The 19803-nt window shown below is 37.0% G+C and overlaps 1 protein-coding gene across 1 annotated transcript in view; it reads left to right on the forward strand.

The window, feature by feature from the left end:
• The window catches only part of DBX2 (developing brain homeobox 2), a 42152-nt gene that overhangs the window by 1782 nt on the left and 20567 nt on the right, over positions 1–19803 (forward strand). Inside the window, exon 2 of the mRNA XM_045829651.1 lies at positions 14062–14157. Coding sequence (XP_045685607.1) covers positions 14062–14157 — 96 coding nt within the window. The remainder of the gene's footprint in view (positions 1–14061; positions 14158–19803) is intronic.

A 19803-nucleotide genomic window follows, 5' to 3' on the forward strand; every position in this document is an offset into this window, starting at 1 on the left:
GAGGAACACATACAGTATGTTTAAGGCCAAGTTTATATGCGTTGGAAATTTGTGTCACTCTGTTCTTTTGAAGTAGCAGGAAAATTAGAAACATATAAAGCAGGTTCAGGTAGACAAGAGTTAGTAAATAATGTCTCTTAAAAATAACATTTTCAAGAAAATTTAGTGACTTGCATAACATTTGATGATTTGGCATTATGTACACAGAAGTTATTTTTCAAGGGCCCTTAGATTGCTCCTGATCATGATTTGCTACTCAACACTGGAAAATTACTTAAGTTTAACCTTTGTAGATTTTACAGATTAAATGTAAATAACCCAAATACTAATCAAATGCAGGTATGTCAGTAACTCTGAAAAATAATTTCATATACTTGTTTCATTCAGAATATTGCAATTATTGAGAAAAGGGTTTCCATTCTTTTAATTTTCAAGAACATGCTCATTCTTGTATGTTGATTAAAGTGTCAAAATACAAAAATATTTTTGGAATAATTAAGAGTGTAAGAATTTATGTTTTCCTTTGAAGTGTTTTAAAATAGTTTAAGCATATTTTTCCTAATGTTTTATCTTGTCATCATTGAGGATTTTATGTTCCCTTAGGTTAATTTTCATTTGGACAAATAACCTCTTGTTTCAAAAAATCATTCTTGTAGAGAGTGCATTTAATTTTTGAAACTTGAAAAATGTCTCAAGAAGAAAATTAAAGCTCTGTAAATTTGTACCCACAAATATGCTGCTTAAAATGAGCATTTACCTTCATTTATTTTTCATAATTTGATGAAGAGTATAGTTTTCTGAACATTACTCAGTTTTATTTAAGTGACAGATCACTGCCTTACCAAGTGTTACAGGAATTATTTCATACTGTGTAGAATTGTGAAGTTATAATGAGCATTGGCAGCGTTTGTGATCACCTGGAAAGTAGATGAGGATGAAAGTGGTTATGCTCTGTGGAGAGTGTAAAGGAGGTAGAACAGCTACTGTTTTCAGAACCATCACAATATTTCTTTCTGAAAAGGCAGTGAGTAAACAACCAGTTCTGCTCCTTTAGACACTAAGGAGTGGAACACAAAATGCAGTTTTCAATCATTTCAGCCTGTCGACGACCCATTTTTTTCTCAACCATCATTTGTCGAGCGCACAGGTCTAACTGTTGAATAAGAAAACCCCAGAGTTCTTTTTAAGTGCCTTGGTGATATAGAACACCATTTAACTAGGGGATGCTTTTCTGCTTCATTATTTTGTGACCTACTACTAATTATACCATATATTTCATTCATTCAGCAAATGCTTACCGTCTTCCAAGTGCCGGGCTCTGTTCTAGGTCTTTAGGATAATCAGTGAACAAAACAGATAACTCTGTCTGCCCCTGCGGAGCTTACGTTCCATGTTCTGTACTGCTTTATGGTTTACCCAGCATTTAAAAAAATAGTTAGCTGCTTTAATCCTCACAATAGGTCAGTTATTTTTCTACAGTGATTTTTTCACATCCTAGTATTGTTTTTGTTTGAAGTATCAGTGTAAACATCTGTAAACTGTGGAATAAAAAAATTGACCCCAAATCTTCATATTCTTTAGAATAGTCTTACATTGAATCTGAGAAACTAAGGAAGAATAACGAGATGACCAATTACAAGTATCACAATAATAAATCAGATATGATTCTGTGTCTGAGCCTATAAAAGAAATTGGCTTTTCCCTTCATCTCATTATATGTCTGAAAGGTGGTGACAGTTACACAGTAACACAGCTTTGTTTGCAGGTCATGGACGAAGGTAGAGCTGTCAGTGCTTTGTCCCAGAAAATTGGCAGGTCTGAAGCATTTAGGCAGGAAAAGAAACACTCTGTAGTTATATGTTGCCAAGTTGTTTATATGGAGTAGTTTAAAAACTTTACTTTCAAAATCAAAGCACATTCCTCAAGGGTTGAGAAGGGCACGTTTAGTACAACAGTAGGTAGTAAGAAGGTTCACCTCCAGGGGTTGTAGCTGAAAAGAAGAAATCTTGGATCTGTTATAGTTTATTAGCGGAAGCCGAGAGGGTTTGCATGTAAATCCTAATCATCAGAAATCTTTCCCCAGAAGTTTGTTAATGTCATTATTTGGCAATCCATGTGCTAGATTAAAATATTTATGTTTTTGTATATGAAAGAAGGTCTTTAAATGTAAAAGTTTAAAATTTAAAATTTATTTTGGCTATGGCACCAGTTATTTTCAAAAGAAGTAAAACAAATAGCCTTGCTTTTTAATAACATTAGTTATTTTAAGCATTTTAGGAAATGTTTGACATAAAGATAATTTTCTGAATATATTTTATTGATTATTAAATCTACTCCTTATGCTGCATATAAAAGGATTACAAAACAAATGTTTGTTCTGGATAGGTGGATTGAACTGTTCTTTCTTTATTTTTTTAGTCTTCACTTGAGCATATGTTAAGAGAAGAAGGGAGACAGCGAGTGAGTGAGTGTGTGTGTGTGTGTGTGTGTGTGTGAGAGAGAGAGAGAGACAGACAGACAGACAGAGAGACAATGTGAGAGAGAGAGATCGGGACAGGTAGCCTCCTGCACATACCCCTACTTGGGATTCAACCTGCATCTTGGGTATGTGCCATGACTGGGAATCGAACCAACAATCTTTGGGTGTACAGGACGACACTCCAACCAACCAAGCCACCCAAACAGGGCTGCTGCTTTGTTTTGTTTTGTTTTTAAGGTGACTTTGTCAAGTAAATTGTACTGTAGTACAGAAATGGAACCAAGTCTGTAGTTTGGGTTGGCCAAAAAGTCCTTTTAGTTTTTTTCTGTAAAATAAAAGACACATTTTTAATTTTCGCTAATAACTTCATTGATGTGGATATTTTGAGTATGTCAGTTCTCTCCCGCTATTGGTTTCTCGGAAGTAGAGGCCAGGGGTGCTGGTAAACATCTTCCAATGCATAAGACAGCCCCGCAGCAAATAATTAGTTGGTCAAAATGTCAATAGTACCAGGAAACTTCGCAAATCAGTTTTGACACATTTGATCAGTCACAGCACCTTTTCTGTATACTGCACAAATCTTTTTTTGTGTTTCAGTTGTGTTTTTTACCTTTCTTTAAATAATAAAGCATAATACACTGAAAATCTTTTCTTCCATCTTCGATATTAAAATGACTACACAAAAATTCACCAATTTTGATTTCTTTTTTAAATGCATGTTGACATGACAGCTGTCACAATACAAACTAACAAAATTGTTTTGAATGAAGCTAAAGACAACTAAGCACTACTAGAGCCATCATATGGAAAAAAAATGAATGAACTTTTCAATATTTTTTCTGGCACCCAGTTAGAATTGTTTCTCACTATTAATATTTAATGTGGACTCTAGTTTTCTTGTCCATCCCATCTCAGTTGCCATTTACCTGTTAACCCTTGATTGTGCCTTAAACTTATGTTTTGTGCTCCAATTGGTATTTCATTTCCACTTTCACAGAGATATACTGAAAGTGTGAAATAAAAGCTTCTCTTACATGTTAGGCACTTCCGGGAGGAAGAAGATGGGTCTGGGCTCCAAGTGGGGATTTCAGTTCAAGCGAAGGCTTTGTGATCTGATTTATTAAGCCACAGTGTGTCACTTATTTTTTGATAACACTGCCCTGTAGATTTGTTTTGGCAAGTTAAAATCACAGCATCTGGAATGTTGATGATACTGACCCAAGACAAAAAGAATGGGGAATCCAAATAATGATGGGACCCGTTTGAGTGATTCCTTGCTCAGGCCATCACCCTAGCCATTTTTTGTTGGAACTTGTAGATAATATTAAATCATATTCTTTCTTACAGCTGAGTATTTTTATAATCTGCTTACCATATATTTGGAGTTATATGAACACATGAATAACTTTGACATGGTTCATGAAGAATCAGCTCTGAACAAACTGTTATATGGTCTCCAAGTTAACAGAGTCCATCAGGTTTGAGGAGAAGTTCTTACAGTGAAGAGAATCACTGTAGGGCTAATTGTGCCTTTCCTTCTGGTACTGATTGAGTAAGCCACAGTCCTTACAAAACAATGTCTGAGTTGTAACTATAACAGGGTAATTTATGTGCATTTACAGTGGCTCTGACTTTAGCACCCAGCCCTCTCCTGACCCCTAATATATATGCTTCTCTGCTTCACCTTAACAAGGAATCTCAGTTTGCTAACGTGTATTGAAGCTATTGAGGTTTAATAATAAAACAGGAGTAAATCCAGCAGGCAAGTAGGAACATTTTAGAACTGTCCCCTGAATTAATATGCACTTTAAGAATTTGAGGGTTATTTTAAAAAAGATTTTATTTATTTATTTTTAGAGAGAGGGGAAGGGAAGAGGGAGGAGCATCAATGTGTGGTTGCTTCTTGTACACCCCCTACTGGGGACCTGGCCCACAACTCAGGCATGTACCCTGAATGGGAATCAAACTGGCAACCTTTGGTTTGCAGGCTGGTACTCAGTTTAGGGAGCCACACAAGCCAAGGAAGAGTTATTTGAAGAGGCACAGTGGTTTCAATGCCCAGAAAATTGCATATGGATTTATGCGGAAGTAAACTCGGGATTCAGAGAGTACAAGGTGACATGTAGGAAGCCAAAGGGTGCCATAAGTTGTGGGTAATTTAAAAGGATTGTTAACAGTGATTTGTTTACATTTGTTTGCCATAAATACACGTATACTCAGATGTTGGAAGCAGAGTTGTGCATTAGACTCTGCTGTATTCCTCTTTGAGTGCGCCACCTTCTTCCTGTTCCCATGCCCAACAGTAAAAGGTCTCTTTTTGCTCTAAGAAGATGTTTTATGGTTAGGTTTGCAGCTGAACAATGATAGGAATGGTAGCAACTTGAAAGTAAGGGGGCAATATAGGTAATAGATGTATTTGTAAAATGCTGGGAAATCTTTGCTGTGAAAGTTTTTATAGAAGTGAAAAGTTACCTTTAAAATGTTTAAACAAATGCATCCTTATCTTAGGGTGAGAGGTGTGTAAATGTTTCATTAACTCCTTACTCAGCCTACTTTCCACCACCTTGTTTCTGCTGTTGATATTGTCCATGATTTTAGAGTCCATCTAATTCTGTCTTTTAAAGGGACTTGATTAGTAGCTTAATACAGTGTTTCTCCACTTAATCTTGGCTTAACAGAGACTCTAGAAGATTTTTTCTTAATTACAGTGATTTTTTTTGGTAGTGAAGGTGCACAATTTTTAAATCAGTTAAATAATTTCAAGTTTTCATTCAAATACACCTGGAGTTTATCAGGAATGAAAGGCAAATTGTAAAAAAAGAAATAATATGATTTTTATCTAGGAATGCTTGTTAGAATCCCTATTTAAGACTTCATTAGATCATGCTTCTATTTTATGGTATCATAATAAAACATTGGATTTTTGCCTTAATGTATAATATGCTTACCAGACCCTTGTGTATTTTATTCCAAAATATTTTATTTTACTCTCAGTAATGTTTCCACTTTTAATAAAATCTCTCCTGTTCATTCTTTTTAGCCTCCAGTCAATACTTGATTTGGCAATGCTGAGTGAGTCATCACTTCACGTAGAGTTACCATACTGATTTTGTATTTAATAGCATTATTCATTTTGTCAACCAGCTGTTAGCTGGGAATATTTCAGGGGCATATTTTTTGTAAGTTATGTGAACAGTAAACTTACAGGATTAAAAATTCTCTCTGAAGTCAAAGATCAAAAAAGCCTCTATGAGTTTTTAGACTTTTGTTTCAGAAACAAAGCATCCAGGAAAAGGAAAGAAAAAATGTCCTTTTTCTACATATTGCTGAATATTTAATTGCTACGTTGTTTATAAATATTCCCAAGATGAACTAGGTTTTTCACTTTTCTTCCACCTGTGCAGTCACTGGGCCATAACAGTGGTAACGTCATCAGTTCCAGGTGACCATCAGAAATAGAATATGTACTGTGTACATTTCTACCAGTCCTCTTGGGAGGATTTGAAATTTCTTGTTCTTTAAAATTTTGAATCTCTGACACTTTTGAAATACAGATATGTGAAGGAGTTAGTAAGCTCTTCTTTGATAAAATTTATGTCCATTAAAGGAGAATAAAAACTGTGAGTGCTGGCCAGTTTTTACTAGACTAACCTAGGGCTGGATTGAGTTGGGGCGTGTTGAACCGATTGTGTAGTTATATTGGTTCTGAAACCAAAAGACAGTCTGATTCTTCAAAGCAGGAGCAGTCCCTCCTATTTGCTTACATAATTTCTGTAGTTTTTGTTTACAACAAAAACTGTATGCCCTGCAAAGTCTAATGTATTTACTGTCTGACCCTTTATGGTAAAACTTAGCCAGTACTTTCTCCAAAGCACAAATATTAAATTAAGTAATTATCAAAATACTGCATATTTTCTAAAGTGATTTTAGCAGCACTACTATAATTTTTATGGCCTGGGTTCATGTCTAAGGTCTTTATATTAGTGATTATATAATCCTGAGCAATTCATGGACGTAATCTACTTGAACTTCTGTTTCTTCATTTCAAAATGAGAACTGATGTTGGGGTTGACATTTGACTTTTAAATACCTCAAAAACCCATTGGTAACGTACACGAAAAGATGTGAAAGACTCCTCTCCATCATTTTGCCATAAGGAAAATGTAGGTACAAGAGGTATTGTTGTGTAAGAAACCGTCTCCAGGCTTAGAGGCTTAAAGGAACAATTTCTCATTTTCTCTCTCGTTTTTCAGGGGTTGGGCTCAACTGGTTCTCCCTTTGAATCTTGTTGTGCTGCATGTCAGCTGGGGCCGCAGTCATCTGAAGGCTCAGCTGGGCTGGATGTCCAAGTTGACCTGGCTCACAGTGATGCTGGCTGTTGACTGGCTGCCCAGCATCCACACTTGGACTCTGCAAGTGTTTTGAGCTTCTTGCATGGTGTCTGGGTTCTGAAGGGGACATTTATAAAAGCAAACATTGCAAGAAACGCAGGCTGTAACTCAAGGCTTCTTATGACTGAGCCTTGAAAGTTCTTGAATGTCACTTTTTTTATATCCCTTGGTCAAGCAAGGCAGCGAGACCACCCCAAATATAAGTGAATGGGAAATAGATCCCACCTCTCAATGGGAGGAGTGCCAAATAATTCGCAGCCCTTTAAAATCTGCAATAGGGTGAAATCAGGATAACCACCTTCAGACACAGTTCTGGCTGGGTCTGTCTCCTGCTAGAGTAGACCAATTTAGTGATTAATCACAGGGGGTGGGATAATTGGAGCTCAAAGAGCCTTCATTAAGGCTTTTAGAATTTTGAGAGCTATGGGTACTAGCCTGTTATGGTAGTCTCTTATGTGACATCGACTTTGTAATAAAAAGAGCAAGGGATTTCCTAAAATTTAGCTCATTTTTTCAAAGCTGTCTAATAGAAACACCTTGAAGGGAGAGGCAGCAGAGGTAGTGACCACCTTTGATTATTACAGTGAACGAGGGCTCCACAGGTGGAGGGGAAGCCAGACCCAACCCACCTGTTGGTGTTGTTAGGAGATGGGAGAAGATGGTAGTGGGAGCGTCCAAATACATGGTTATCATCACCCATTGCTACGGCATATTGTTACGGCAGTGGGATCCTTCCATTTAGCCCCTCCTTATTCTACCACACGTCATTCAGTACTGCCAGGTGAAGTTTTCTAAAATATGGCTTTCGTCATATCACCAAGCTAATCACAAAAACCTTAATTATCCTCTTCTGACATCTATCAGATCAAATAAAAATAATTAGTTTGTCCTTCAAGACCTGAATTCCAATAGCTGCATTTTGCTCCTCCAAACACACCACTTCATGTTCACTCCGTTGGCCTTGTCCCCGCAGTAGGGTGGTCTTCTTGACCTGCCCACTGTGTCACCACCACCCTTGCCCTCCTTCCTCTTGCTCAGAGTGAGAATATGAATGAGAAGATTTTTGCTTTAATGTATAATATGCTTCCTAGACCCTTGCATATTTTAAAAAAATATTTTATTTTCCTTTGAGCAATGTTTCCAGTTTTAATAAAGTCTCTCCTCTTCATTTTTTTTTTTTTTTGCCATTCCAAATACCTTCAGAGTCAAGGTCCAGATTAAGATTTTTTCATGCTTAAAGCCTTCCTAACAATATTCTTTTTTTAAAATTTCTGTATTTCAGCGGAAGTTAGGTTCATGCTGCTACTTTTTATATGTTGTCTTCTTTTTTTTTTAGAGTTGATCTAAAATTTTATGGTAGTGGTAGACATGACGGCACTTTCCATGTTCTTTCCAGTGGTCTTGTCCTTACTGTACATTATAATCACTTGTGCAGCTTTGGAAACAATCCTATGCTAGGGGACCCACCCCTAGCCAGCCGGATTTAATCCATTTGGTGTGGGGCTCGGGCATCTATATCTTTGAAAAGCACTCTGGATAATTCTAATATGTATTAGGGTTGAGAACTACTAGTTAGGAAAACACAGTAAGAACTTTTTTAGATATCATCTCCTTCTTGGGGAATGCCTCATATTTGACAGAACAACATTAAGTTGGGAGTATGGAGAAACATAAATTTATTTCTTTGACCAGCAGATTTAAAATCTACAAGTTAAAGAACATTAAAAAATAGAAATTCTTCCAGGGAGGGAAACTATCCTTTTTCATCTTTTCAGTTCCAACATGTAGTGAATTGTATGCAACTTGATAGGTATGCAACAAATTTTATTTGAATGGAATTAGAAGACAGAATCAAGTGAGTAGACACTGTGTGATATGACTTCTCATGAGCTTGTACCAGAATATTCAGATCTTTGTTTTTCTTTCTCTGAAATATTTGCGGCAAAGAAAAAGCTGTTTTCTGTTAAAGGTAAATGATGAATTTAATTAACTTGCTTTTCCTTGCAATTGAAGGCAAGTTTGCATGTAAATCATGTAAATTAATTATTTGCAGGTTGTGTGATAAAATAAATAACACACCATTGGATAACTGGTATTTCTTAGGCCTTATTACTGATGACAGGTAGCTGCTGTTCAGCAGTCTTACTTTGGGGTCCATTGTACTCCAGATAGTCTCTCAGTTATGTATTATTTTTAGGTCAGAAGTTTAGATTTCTTTATTCCCAGTGCCCATGGACCTGGTACTTGAAGGAGGTCACTAAAGCATCCTTTTGAAATTACTCAATTCCTTGTTATTCTTTCCCAGAAGTACTTTTGACCCTTTGGTTACCTTAGTAAGACATCGTGGGACCTTTGCTCATTTCTCCTCATCCTTCTTAAAATGTCTGCCCAAATGGTGTAGCATTTCAGTTTGCTCCTGAAATTTATTTGAAGGTTTTATTAGTGGTCATTAGTATTCTTTCTCTGAAATGTCAGCTCAGGTCAGTCAGTACTGCAGTTTGCACTGACAATAAAAAGAATGGGATTTCACTCCACTTAGATACCCATTGTTCTTCTCGATCAGTAAAGAAGAATAAAAATAACAAAAACAATTAAAAAATTTATTGCTGGTTTTCTAGCAGGATTTTGAAAATAATTTCTCTGTGGCTAGGCTGGTCACCGCCCTTGGCTGTGGGTTACCTAGATCACAGAACCGTCTAGTTTGTTAAGGTAAAAAAAAATCAGGTCAGTTCATCATTAACTTAGCTCTAAGTTCCCATCTTAATTCAACCTTCAAAATAATTGTTAGAGGTTTTGATTCTTTGTCTTAAGGAAGGTCCATCTGACTAAGAAGTGAAAAGTTTGTAAAGTTTTCTGTGAATAAGTGATTTTAGTCATTTAGGTTCAGACAGTTTAGCTCCAAAATTTTGAAGTCATTTGTTTGTATCTTATATGTTTCCCACAGAAACTGGAAGTTAGATGTGTTGGCAGGATACAAAATTTAGAGTATCCTGACGTGTTGTACTCAGAAAACCTAACATCATGCTGGAGAAACTGATGATGTGCATTTTTTCCCACAGGGAAAACCATCCATTTTTCTCCTATGGAGAGTGTGGGTGATGTGTCCGTTTTCTGGGCTCCAGCTCTTATGGAGTAACTGGCAGTCTCTGTCCATGAAATCATTATCCCTCATGGCCAACAATTAAATATTACGCCCAAATATTGATGTTCCCATTGTGCTTTGAAAAAACTTGCTGGAAACAGTGCTCATCACATTCCAGGTGCACGCCCATTTAGGCTGAGTGTTAATGAATAAGTGAGATAGAATGTGTTAAATTCATAGCCAGTCCAGTGCCAGGCGCATGACAGGTGCTCCTTAAATATTGCTATCAAGTATTGTTCAGTAAGCCTACAACGACTTGTTCCTAACGTGATAAATGATAAAGTGACTGCATCTAGAATGTACTGATAGGCTTTGAAATGCATATCATCAGGGATGAAATTGCTTTGCTTTCTGCCCCTTTCAGAGCATCTTCAAAGTAGTTCTTAATGGCTTACAAAAGCTTGAACCCATCTGTCAACTTGTCACTGTTTTTTTTTTATCATTCTTGAGTTTCCTTTTTTTCTCATTGCTTTAAAAACTATGTGGTTTGCAACTATGTTAAATTATATATTTTTCAAGGCATTGACTTATTTTAAAGGGTTATTTCCCAGTGCTATTCAACATGCCTGCAATCACATGCTCAGCTGGATTAGCAATTGACTTATGTCAAAGTAGGAGCATGTAAAAAAATGGAGCACTTAATTGGAATTTCACAGTGATTTCCACATAAACCAGTTTAAACAAGGTGTATTTATGTATAGAAATCAGGGATTGACTAATCTCCTGTGTAAATATATGTGTGTTAAAGAGGAGCTTTAAAATGGTGAAGAAATTCTGCACAATGGGACTTTAAGCCTGGACGTGTCACATGTTGTTCTTTAGCCACTAGAGTTGTTACTGGAGATAGCATGTTGTTTTGATGACAGCTGTACTGTATTAAGAGGGTGATACACAGCAATACAACAAACTGTTCAATTACAACTCTTTCTTTGACTTTATTTAACACTAAGATACAGATCTCAGAACCTCATTGATGACAAATGAATTTAATTTATCACTTGTCTCAAATGGACCATCCACTTTTTACCCTTTATTTTCCTGGCTTTTTTTTTTTTTTTTTTTTTGGCTTGTAAGGTTAGCCTGAGAAGCATGTTGGCTGCAGGAGTGAAATTTGTAATTTGCATGTATCCTGCATCACTGCTTTAGTATCAGGAGTGTACTGACTTTCTACACTTGATATTGAGCAGGAATGTTTTTGTGTGCATTTCCAGCTATCGTGATAAATGTTTAATTGTATGTATGTAAGTGTAACATTGCTGACTCTTTTTCTTTTATCTCTATTCAAAAAATGCCAAGTAGCACAATAACCATAACTTAATTATTTATAGAGTGTTAATTGTGGGGATGAAAATAACTTAGGTAACAGAAATGCTTGAGAATAAACATAATGAGGCAACTTTTCTGCATAAAATATATTTTTATTTTTTAAGTACTTAATATATTCACAGAAATAATGGAAGATATAACTCTTTCCAAATAATGCCATGCTCTTATAACAAAAGATATTAAATCTAAATGAAATTACTTATTTTAATGATGGTTTTATAGTCAGTATTAGAACAACTTACAGTAATAATGAAATTTTTGAAAAAAATTTATTAATCTTTTCACACATCAAAATAGATTTTTTATACTTTGTTTAGTTGTATTTTCAAAACTGAGGTACATTTACACAATGGAATACTATGCAGCAGAAAGAAAGAAAGAATTCCTACCATTTGCAACAGCGTGGTTGGAACTGGAGACTATTATGCTCAGTGAAATAAGCCAGTTGGTGAAAGACAAATACCGTGTGATCTCATTTATAAGAGGAATGAAATGAATAAAATAAACTAACAAGTAAAACAGAACCAGAGACATGGAAACATGGAACGGAGTGACAGCTGCCAGAGGAAAGGGAGGTGGGAGCATGGTGAAGAGAAGGGGAAGGGGCTAGCCAAAGAGCATGTGTGAAGGACCCATGGACATGGACAATGGAGAAGGGATTGACTGTGGGAGAGAGGGGTGGGCTGGGTGGAGGAAGGCAAAGGGGGACATTGTTGGACAACTGTAATAGAATAAACAAGAATAATGAAAAGAAAGATACAAGGAGAAAAAAGCTGTCAGGGTGATGGACTGTAAAAAATTCAATTAAAAATAAAATAATAATATATAATAAAAATGGATGGTAAATATGTGCCAACCAGGAATGAAAAATGACAAGCATTTTCTTATTTGAAAACCCAGATATTAAAAATAAAAACATTAATATTGACTGCTTTTCATTATATTATTTTAAAAACCTGTATTTATAATTAGCTTGCCATTTGAAGGCATTACGAAACTTGAGACTATAAAATTCTTGTTCGGCAATAGACTTATTCTGAGATATCCTTCAATGGCATTGGTAAAAATAAACATGTGCTCATCCATTGATTAAAATACAAATCTGAAATTAATGTGTTCTTAAAAGAAGGTATGCACATGTATCAAAATAATTTTGATGGTATGTAACTAAGAAAAGAGTTGCCATTGGGTATGAAGAGAGAGTAATGAAAGCATTTATTTTGAACTCATGTTGGAGCTCTCTGGGGCATTTGTTATGGAAGATACTGTATTTCAGTGTGTGTCAGGGCAACAGGGAAGGGGTTAATTCCTGGTCCTCCCCCTTTACCTGTGGAGATCAGAAGTTTCCTATTTCTTAGATTTGCAGACCATTTATTCATTTACTGGATATGTATTGACTATTTAGGGTGTGCTAGTTTTTCTTCTGGGTACACTCTGGTACAAGGAAATTGTCTGCCTTCAGCAAATCTCACCCATATTTATATTGTATTAAACCTCATTATACTAAAGGATATGGTATATTTAAGGTATTTACCCAAAGGCTGGAGTAAAGTAAGTGCTCAGTACAAAAGACATATCAAGGCCCTGCTCAGGCAGCTCAGTTCATTAGATTGTCATCCTGATACGCCAAGGCTGTGAGTTTGATCCCTGGTCAGAGCACAAACAAGAATCAACCAATAAATGCATGACCAAGTGGAACAACAAACTGATGTTTCTCTCTCTCTTTCTCTCTCTTTTTAAAATCAATTTTAAAAAAGAGCTATTAATGTTCTATGATATCCTTTATAGCTATTTTTCATCTACTGCGGAATAGAGTTTAAAATTTCTTTACTTACAAGAGTATAATAACCAGCCCATGTATATGTATTGAAAATATTAGAAACAGCATACTTTAATAAAATGAGCAGAACAAAATTATATAGTAAATCCCTATACTATAAACATCAATGCTTTCAGGTTAACTAGATTTCTCTTGTGATGAAATGTTATTACTCGTTTCAAATACTTTTAAATGTGTAAAAGTGATCAGAGAAACTGCATTTTGTTAGGGAATTGCTCAGTAAATTTACTATTATAAACTTTGGAATTCAACTATATATAAAACCTTCTGAAAGCAAACAGTAGAGTAATATAATCTCTTTTAAAAATTACATCTAAGCACTTAACATTCAAGTTGTTTCTTGGCAAGTATTATATCTAAAGCTGTGCTATTCAATGTAATAGCCCCTAGCCATAGGAGTCTATTTAAACCCAAAATAATATAAATTAAGAATTCAGTTACTCGGTATTACTAGCTACATTTCCAGTGGTTAGTAGCTGAATGTGGCAAGTAGATAGATACCACATTGGACAGTGCAGACAGAGGACATTCCTATCACCACAGACCTCTTCAATGATGTTGCTCTAGGATATTTTAAATAAAGGAATATTTGATTTACGATACATACTATGTATAATTATGGCCACACAGAAAATGAACTATAACCTTTGGTTTTGATAATTTGAGTCTTTTCTCACCACATCTTTCAAATCTTGATTAAATTATTTGGCAAGCTCTTTGACAGATAAAGGCTGCTTTAAAAGGACTTTAATTTTGTAAGCGTAATAACTAAGTAAAGTCTCAGAAAATGAAAAGCTTTTACTCTATAACTTTTGGGAAACTGGAATTTTGAATACTGTCTAAAAGAAATGGCTAATCAATGAGATCAATGCTTTCTCTGCAGCGCCTTCCAAACCCTTTTTCCTGAGTGCCCCGCCATTCTACTCCGCGTGCTGCGGTGGGTCCTGTCGGCGCCCTGCATCCCCCACTGCTTTTCCAAGTAAGTTTTTATGCTCCATCAGCAATGCCTCAGTTGTTCTGTAAACCAAAGCAGCAGGATTTAATGTGCTCTGGAAAACTAATTGGTAATGCAATGGCAAGGAGATAATTCCTCACTAAAAATCACAACAATCCTATTCAGGAGGTTTCCAGAGATTTATCAAACCTCAGCACACTGAGCAATTGTGAGCAGTTTCTAATGACATTGAAACCCAGGGCTGACACACCAAGGAAGGTGACTTGTTTTCCCTTTTATATAAAAGATCTCAGAGGGACCAGTTGGGCTCTTTCTGAAATGTGTAGCAATATCCACTTAAAGAAGAAAAAAAGAAGGCTAAGAAATTGTGCTGTGTCAAATTTCCATTTAGCTTAAAACATGACACAGAAAGTCACTGGGTGTCTGTAGAAAATAATTTAAAATTGTTAAGGTTGTACAAATAAGTAAATTCCTCCCCTTATAATCTTGAGGAAAACCAACAAGCATCAGAGGAAATATTTGCAAGAGAACTTTTCTTCAAACATGATGCAATTTTAATAGAGTCTAGTGATGGAGTGAGAACGACAGCTTTCAAAAACTTACAGAGTGTACACGCTCACACACACAAAGGAAAAAATGTCTCACTAAAAGTCAATAAAGTTCACCTTGGTCTTGAGATTCCTAAATCAGGTAGGAATCTCTGGGCAGAGCATTTGAGTTGATGATAAAGCGTGCAGGAGTGCATTTCTTTCAGCTGCCCAAGAGAAAATATTTATTCAGGTTAACAGCTCTGTCAGGTGAAAAGTGAAGTAAGAGTTGAGTCAGGCTCAAGCCAGAGCTCATCATGGTTGAATTCAGAGCCCGGCTGCCTCTCTGCCTGTGTTTTATGGATGTTTCAGGAGAGCAGTTGCTCGACAGGATGATTCCTGACAAGTGAGGCAGCAAATGCTGGCCATTTAATGAGCTGCGAGCTTCTGAGCACCTCTTGAGGGGGCTGGTACTTTCCCACAGAGCACTTTACATGGCTGGGACCCAGCCACAATGGGTGACAGACCCGTGACCAATTGCCACTTTCACTTGACTCATCCACACGCGACCTCACCACGATTTTTCACTGTGAGGATGAACTTTAGGAACCATTTCACATGGAAAAGGCTCGGGCAAGGGTCAGTTGCCCTTTTGTATGGTCATAAAGCAAGGCTCTGTGTGCCAGTCTTTTCTCCTGTCTCACATTCCAAGTGAATTTCTGGACACCATTTGAAGCACTTGACTGAAAAATAAAGCAGTGAATGAAACTGACTTTTATAGACTCATTCTAGCTCATCTTCCCACATAACCCTGTCCACCTGAAAGGGGATTTAGTGGATGAGCTGAGTGTATACAGGACTTGCTGAATACATAGAGCCCATTATCAACTGTGAGGATTGTTTATTAACCAGGACAGATACACTACTATTTTGGAAGTGACCTATTAATTGTCCATTTAACTAGAGTGTATTGATTCAAATAAAAAAAATAGAAACCATGACTAAACCTTTTTCTCGCTCCTTCAAGGTGGTCTCCCATGAGGGTAATTGAAAACCGTTGTGCAGATTAAGGAGACATTTATCACCATATATTTGAGTATCAGGAAAAGACTGCTGGAGTAGAGACTAAAACCCCAAACGTCTGATACCATCTGATACAGTGGCATAGTGGCCTCTCTGCAGAATTAAATCTTTAGTGTTGCATTCCAGGGGCGAAGATTAAAAGAGTCCTGTATCTAGTTTTAGTTATTTCACCTCAATGTAACACTGTCTCCTACTTTAGAAAACCTCTGGCAATGGAATTTAGGTAAGTGAAAATGGACCAAAAAGTTCCATGTCACAGGTGGGGACATTCATGTATGTGTTCATGTGTGTGTGTGTTCATTCTCTAGCAGTGTTTTAATAAGTCTCTAAATCATACAAGTGCTCTAGTTCCCAGGCCAGTTTAATAAGTAGAGCACATAAAAATAGTTGTACAGACATTTCCTAGATAACTTCTTAATTGCTTGAAACTTTACTTTTAGCAAGTCTCATTTTCTTCCACCTGCTTCTCAGTCTTTCTCACCTTATGCTTTTGGTGTAACTGTTGTAATTTGTGTCCATCTCTGGAGGCTTCTGAGTCTCATGCTTATCTTTTTTTATTGAATACAGCACACAAGCAGAAAATCAGCACAGCTGAGACTGGGGATCGAGAATGCTGCATTGGGTTTCCTTTTAGCTCTAAACTTGGCATTTTACACCAGCTTAGCAATGCCAGGAGTGTTTTAAATAAACTTTGGTGTCTCATTAGTTACAATTCTGAAATGAATTCCTTATTTTCTTGTTTATAATGTTCATTGTATTGGCAACAAATAATAATGAAATGGTGGATTTATGCTGTCAATAAAGACTTTTACATAAATAACCGTGATGCCAGGGAACAGTTAATAAGGCTTATGTCTGCATAGTAATCATTTTTATTTAAGGCATTTACTAGATTTTCCCCCTTTTCTTCTCTTTTTTAATAATAAGAATGATTTTCATGCCCAAGCATTTAATTTTTTTCCCATTGCACAAAAGAAAGAAAATGAACAGTCCAAGTAATCTCGTATTGTGTTTCAGGTTGGAGAGCCAAAATTAACATTTGTACTAAGATGTTTAATAAGTGATGAAATTAACAGCACTCATTATCATTTCACAATATTGGCTTCACTGTTTCCAAAAGTGTAGGATCAGATCAACACGCCCATAGCTTGCAAGTGAAACATCATTTTGACTCTTTTAATGCGATTCACTTGTTTAAAATTGATTTAGTTTTTCTTGTTAACTTTTAGATGGATGATTGACTCATTGCAATGTGGAAACAATCATTCATCCAGTGCCCTTCCCACATATAATAAATACTATAATGGGCTATTTAAGCACAGTCCTTACAGGGGGGAACAATTAAAATGCAGTGGTAAAGTTCTCCCCTCCCTCAAAGCAGTGTAAGGAAAATCTTTGATATTACATCCATAAGGTTCTTTTCGAAATAACACATTTCTCAGCTAATAGGAAATGGAAAGTTGTGGAAATTATGCAGGGAATGACCTTAAGAAAAACTGCCTGAGAAAAGTACAGGAGCCTTAATTATGTAGAATAGCTCATTGAATTCATCAGATGCTTATTTTGTTTTGTCTTTGAGTACCCAACTTGCATTTGACCTTTTGAAAATTTTCTGGATTAAAAGACAAAGTTTAAATGTGGAGCAGCAGGGAAATATTCCAGGACAAATCACTCTGCCTTTTTGGGGGAGGTGACCTTATAGTCTACATTTGATTCTACTTTCTTCCCTTCTTTGTTAAAACTTAAAAGAACATAATATACTCTCCAAATTTGATTTTAGGATTTTGTTGAAGTCAGCAGGGAAGGGACATCATTGTTGTCACTGCATGGAGGTTGGCATTACTGGGGGCATTACTGTCAAAGAGGGCAATGCTCTCTGGGTAGCATCTTTGCGCCCCCGACTGCCTGTGCTCTCAGCGGGAGTGGTGAGTGGGCTGGGGAAACTGACAAGACCTATGCAAGTTCATAAAAGGCAGCACAGAGGTTTCTTTTGTAAGGATTTCTCTTTGGCACTCTACTATCTTCAGAGGGATGCGGCATTGTGTTCGAATAGAGAGAGAAGCCTAATTATTTTGTCAAAAACATAATCGAGTTTGTGCAGTAAGTTGAATGTAGGTTTTGACTTCTCAGTAGTGCAGGGAGGGGTGCTCCGTAGATAAATGACACTCGGTCAACCAGGAAAAATGTTTAAAGGAGGCAGAGACTCACAGACAATAGATTTTCCAAGTTGATGGTTCTATTCAGCATTTCTACAGAGGCAGTGAAAGTATATGAGTTATGTTCCTGGAATGGAGTTCCCTTCTCCCTGAATGTTCATATGCAGTGAAGGGTGGGGCTTGGGGAGGGGAACTACCTAGTGGTATAAGGTGCTTGTCCCTGATCTTGACTACAGCCCTTGCCTGAACATAACGTGAAATCTAACAGGGCAGCTAATACTGAATTCCCCCAAACTAATGCACAGGTACAGAATAGGGGAGAGAGAGAATTGGACGCATAGAGCAAAGTAGGAAAGGGTTGTACTAGTAGCTCAGTATGTGTCTAAAGAATGATGTGGGGATGTTGAATTGTGCTTTTAGAAATGGAATACCCAGAACTAGGGAGATAATAATCCTATCAGACTCTATAAAGATCAGACTGCCTATGCCTATTCAGTCTGGAGGCCCACTTTAAAAGGCACATTGAACAAATTCACATATAAAAACTAGGTCAGGAGGTAGTCAGCAACTAAAATGGTGTAGGAGCTATGTGACTGGTCATGAATTTTTGAAAGCAGTTGAGTATTTTTGGCCTAGAGAAGAGAACTAATAGGGAGAACATGAAAGTTATCTTCAAATTAGATATATTGTATCCATTATAGATACAAAGGATAGACTTGGGGCCAATGAGTAGAATTTGGTGGAAACTGAATTTGGGCTTAATAGAAGGGAAACATTTTAAGAAAATCAAACTGTAGCATAATGAAATATTATTGTATAGCATTCCCAAATACTAGATTATATAGAGATTAGAAGATAACTTCTAGTTTAAATAGGGTGGTCTCTGTCTTTTCTCTCAGACCCCAAATCCACAGGAATTACAGAAAATGCACATGCACACACACACTCTCCACACTTGAAAATAAGAAGGGTGAGGAAGCTCTTCATGGGAGAGAAATTGAGAAAACCATGAAAAACGGGTGACAGGAAGTTACCACTGTTTGAGTGTTATTGCAGAAAAAGATGAGCCCACAGAGAAGAACCACCCCATGTCTGAGGAAAGCTAACTCCAGGAAGGAGACAGACAGAGTCATGGTTCAAAATGACTTACCTTTGAAGAAATCGTTAATGGAGGCCTTTGGCCTCTTAGCTGGCCTGGTGGAGAGTCCTGCATTAAGCAAATGACCCGTCTCCAAAAGCTCTGAGAAGCTACTCTTGAATCTGTACAAAAGAATGAAAGGAAGCTGCCTCTGAAAGGTTTGTTGGTAATTTCTGACTTGAGCTATTCTGAAATAATTTTTTTTTTTGCTAAAAGCCTTGAGATATGTAGACCCAATGTTGCTCCATAGACTTGTGCCATAAGTTCCTTACAATCACAAGGATATTGGGTCATCAGTTAGTCTTTAGTGCAGAAAGCCTGTGTAAACTCAGAAAAAAACCCTGAAGCAGCAGAGATTATTAGGAGTGGCCGTCTCTTTGGGTTGCTGTGACCCACCCTAGGTGGGGAGTAGAGGAGAACAGGAATCAGCAAGGCCAGTGCCATGGTGGGGCCCAGGAGCTCAGAATGGAGCAAGGACACGAACGGTTCAAAACCCTTTACAGGGCCCCTAAAGCAATAAGAAAGCTGCCTGATATGGGGTCCATGATCCAGAGATGCCAATCAGTCAAGGTGAGTCTGAACATCACACAAAGTACCTGCACACTGTTCCTGGGAAGGGACTGTGTTGGACTGTAGTGCAGTTCTTTGCTCTTGGGCTGATGTCTAGAAAGTGACTGTGTCGGGTACCCCTTTGTTCTCTAGGGCTTGCTGGCAGTAATGAATAGCAATGCCCTGTCTTCAGAGTTCAGACATGTTTTCTGGAGGG

This window comes from Phyllostomus hastatus, unplaced genomic scaffold (genome assembly GCF_019186645.2).
Source record: "Phyllostomus hastatus isolate PE091 unplaced genomic scaffold, TTU_PhHast_1.1 phas_scaffold_93, whole genome shotgun sequence".
Taxonomy (NCBI): Eukaryota; Metazoa; Chordata; class Mammalia; order Chiroptera; family Phyllostomidae; genus Phyllostomus; species Phyllostomus hastatus.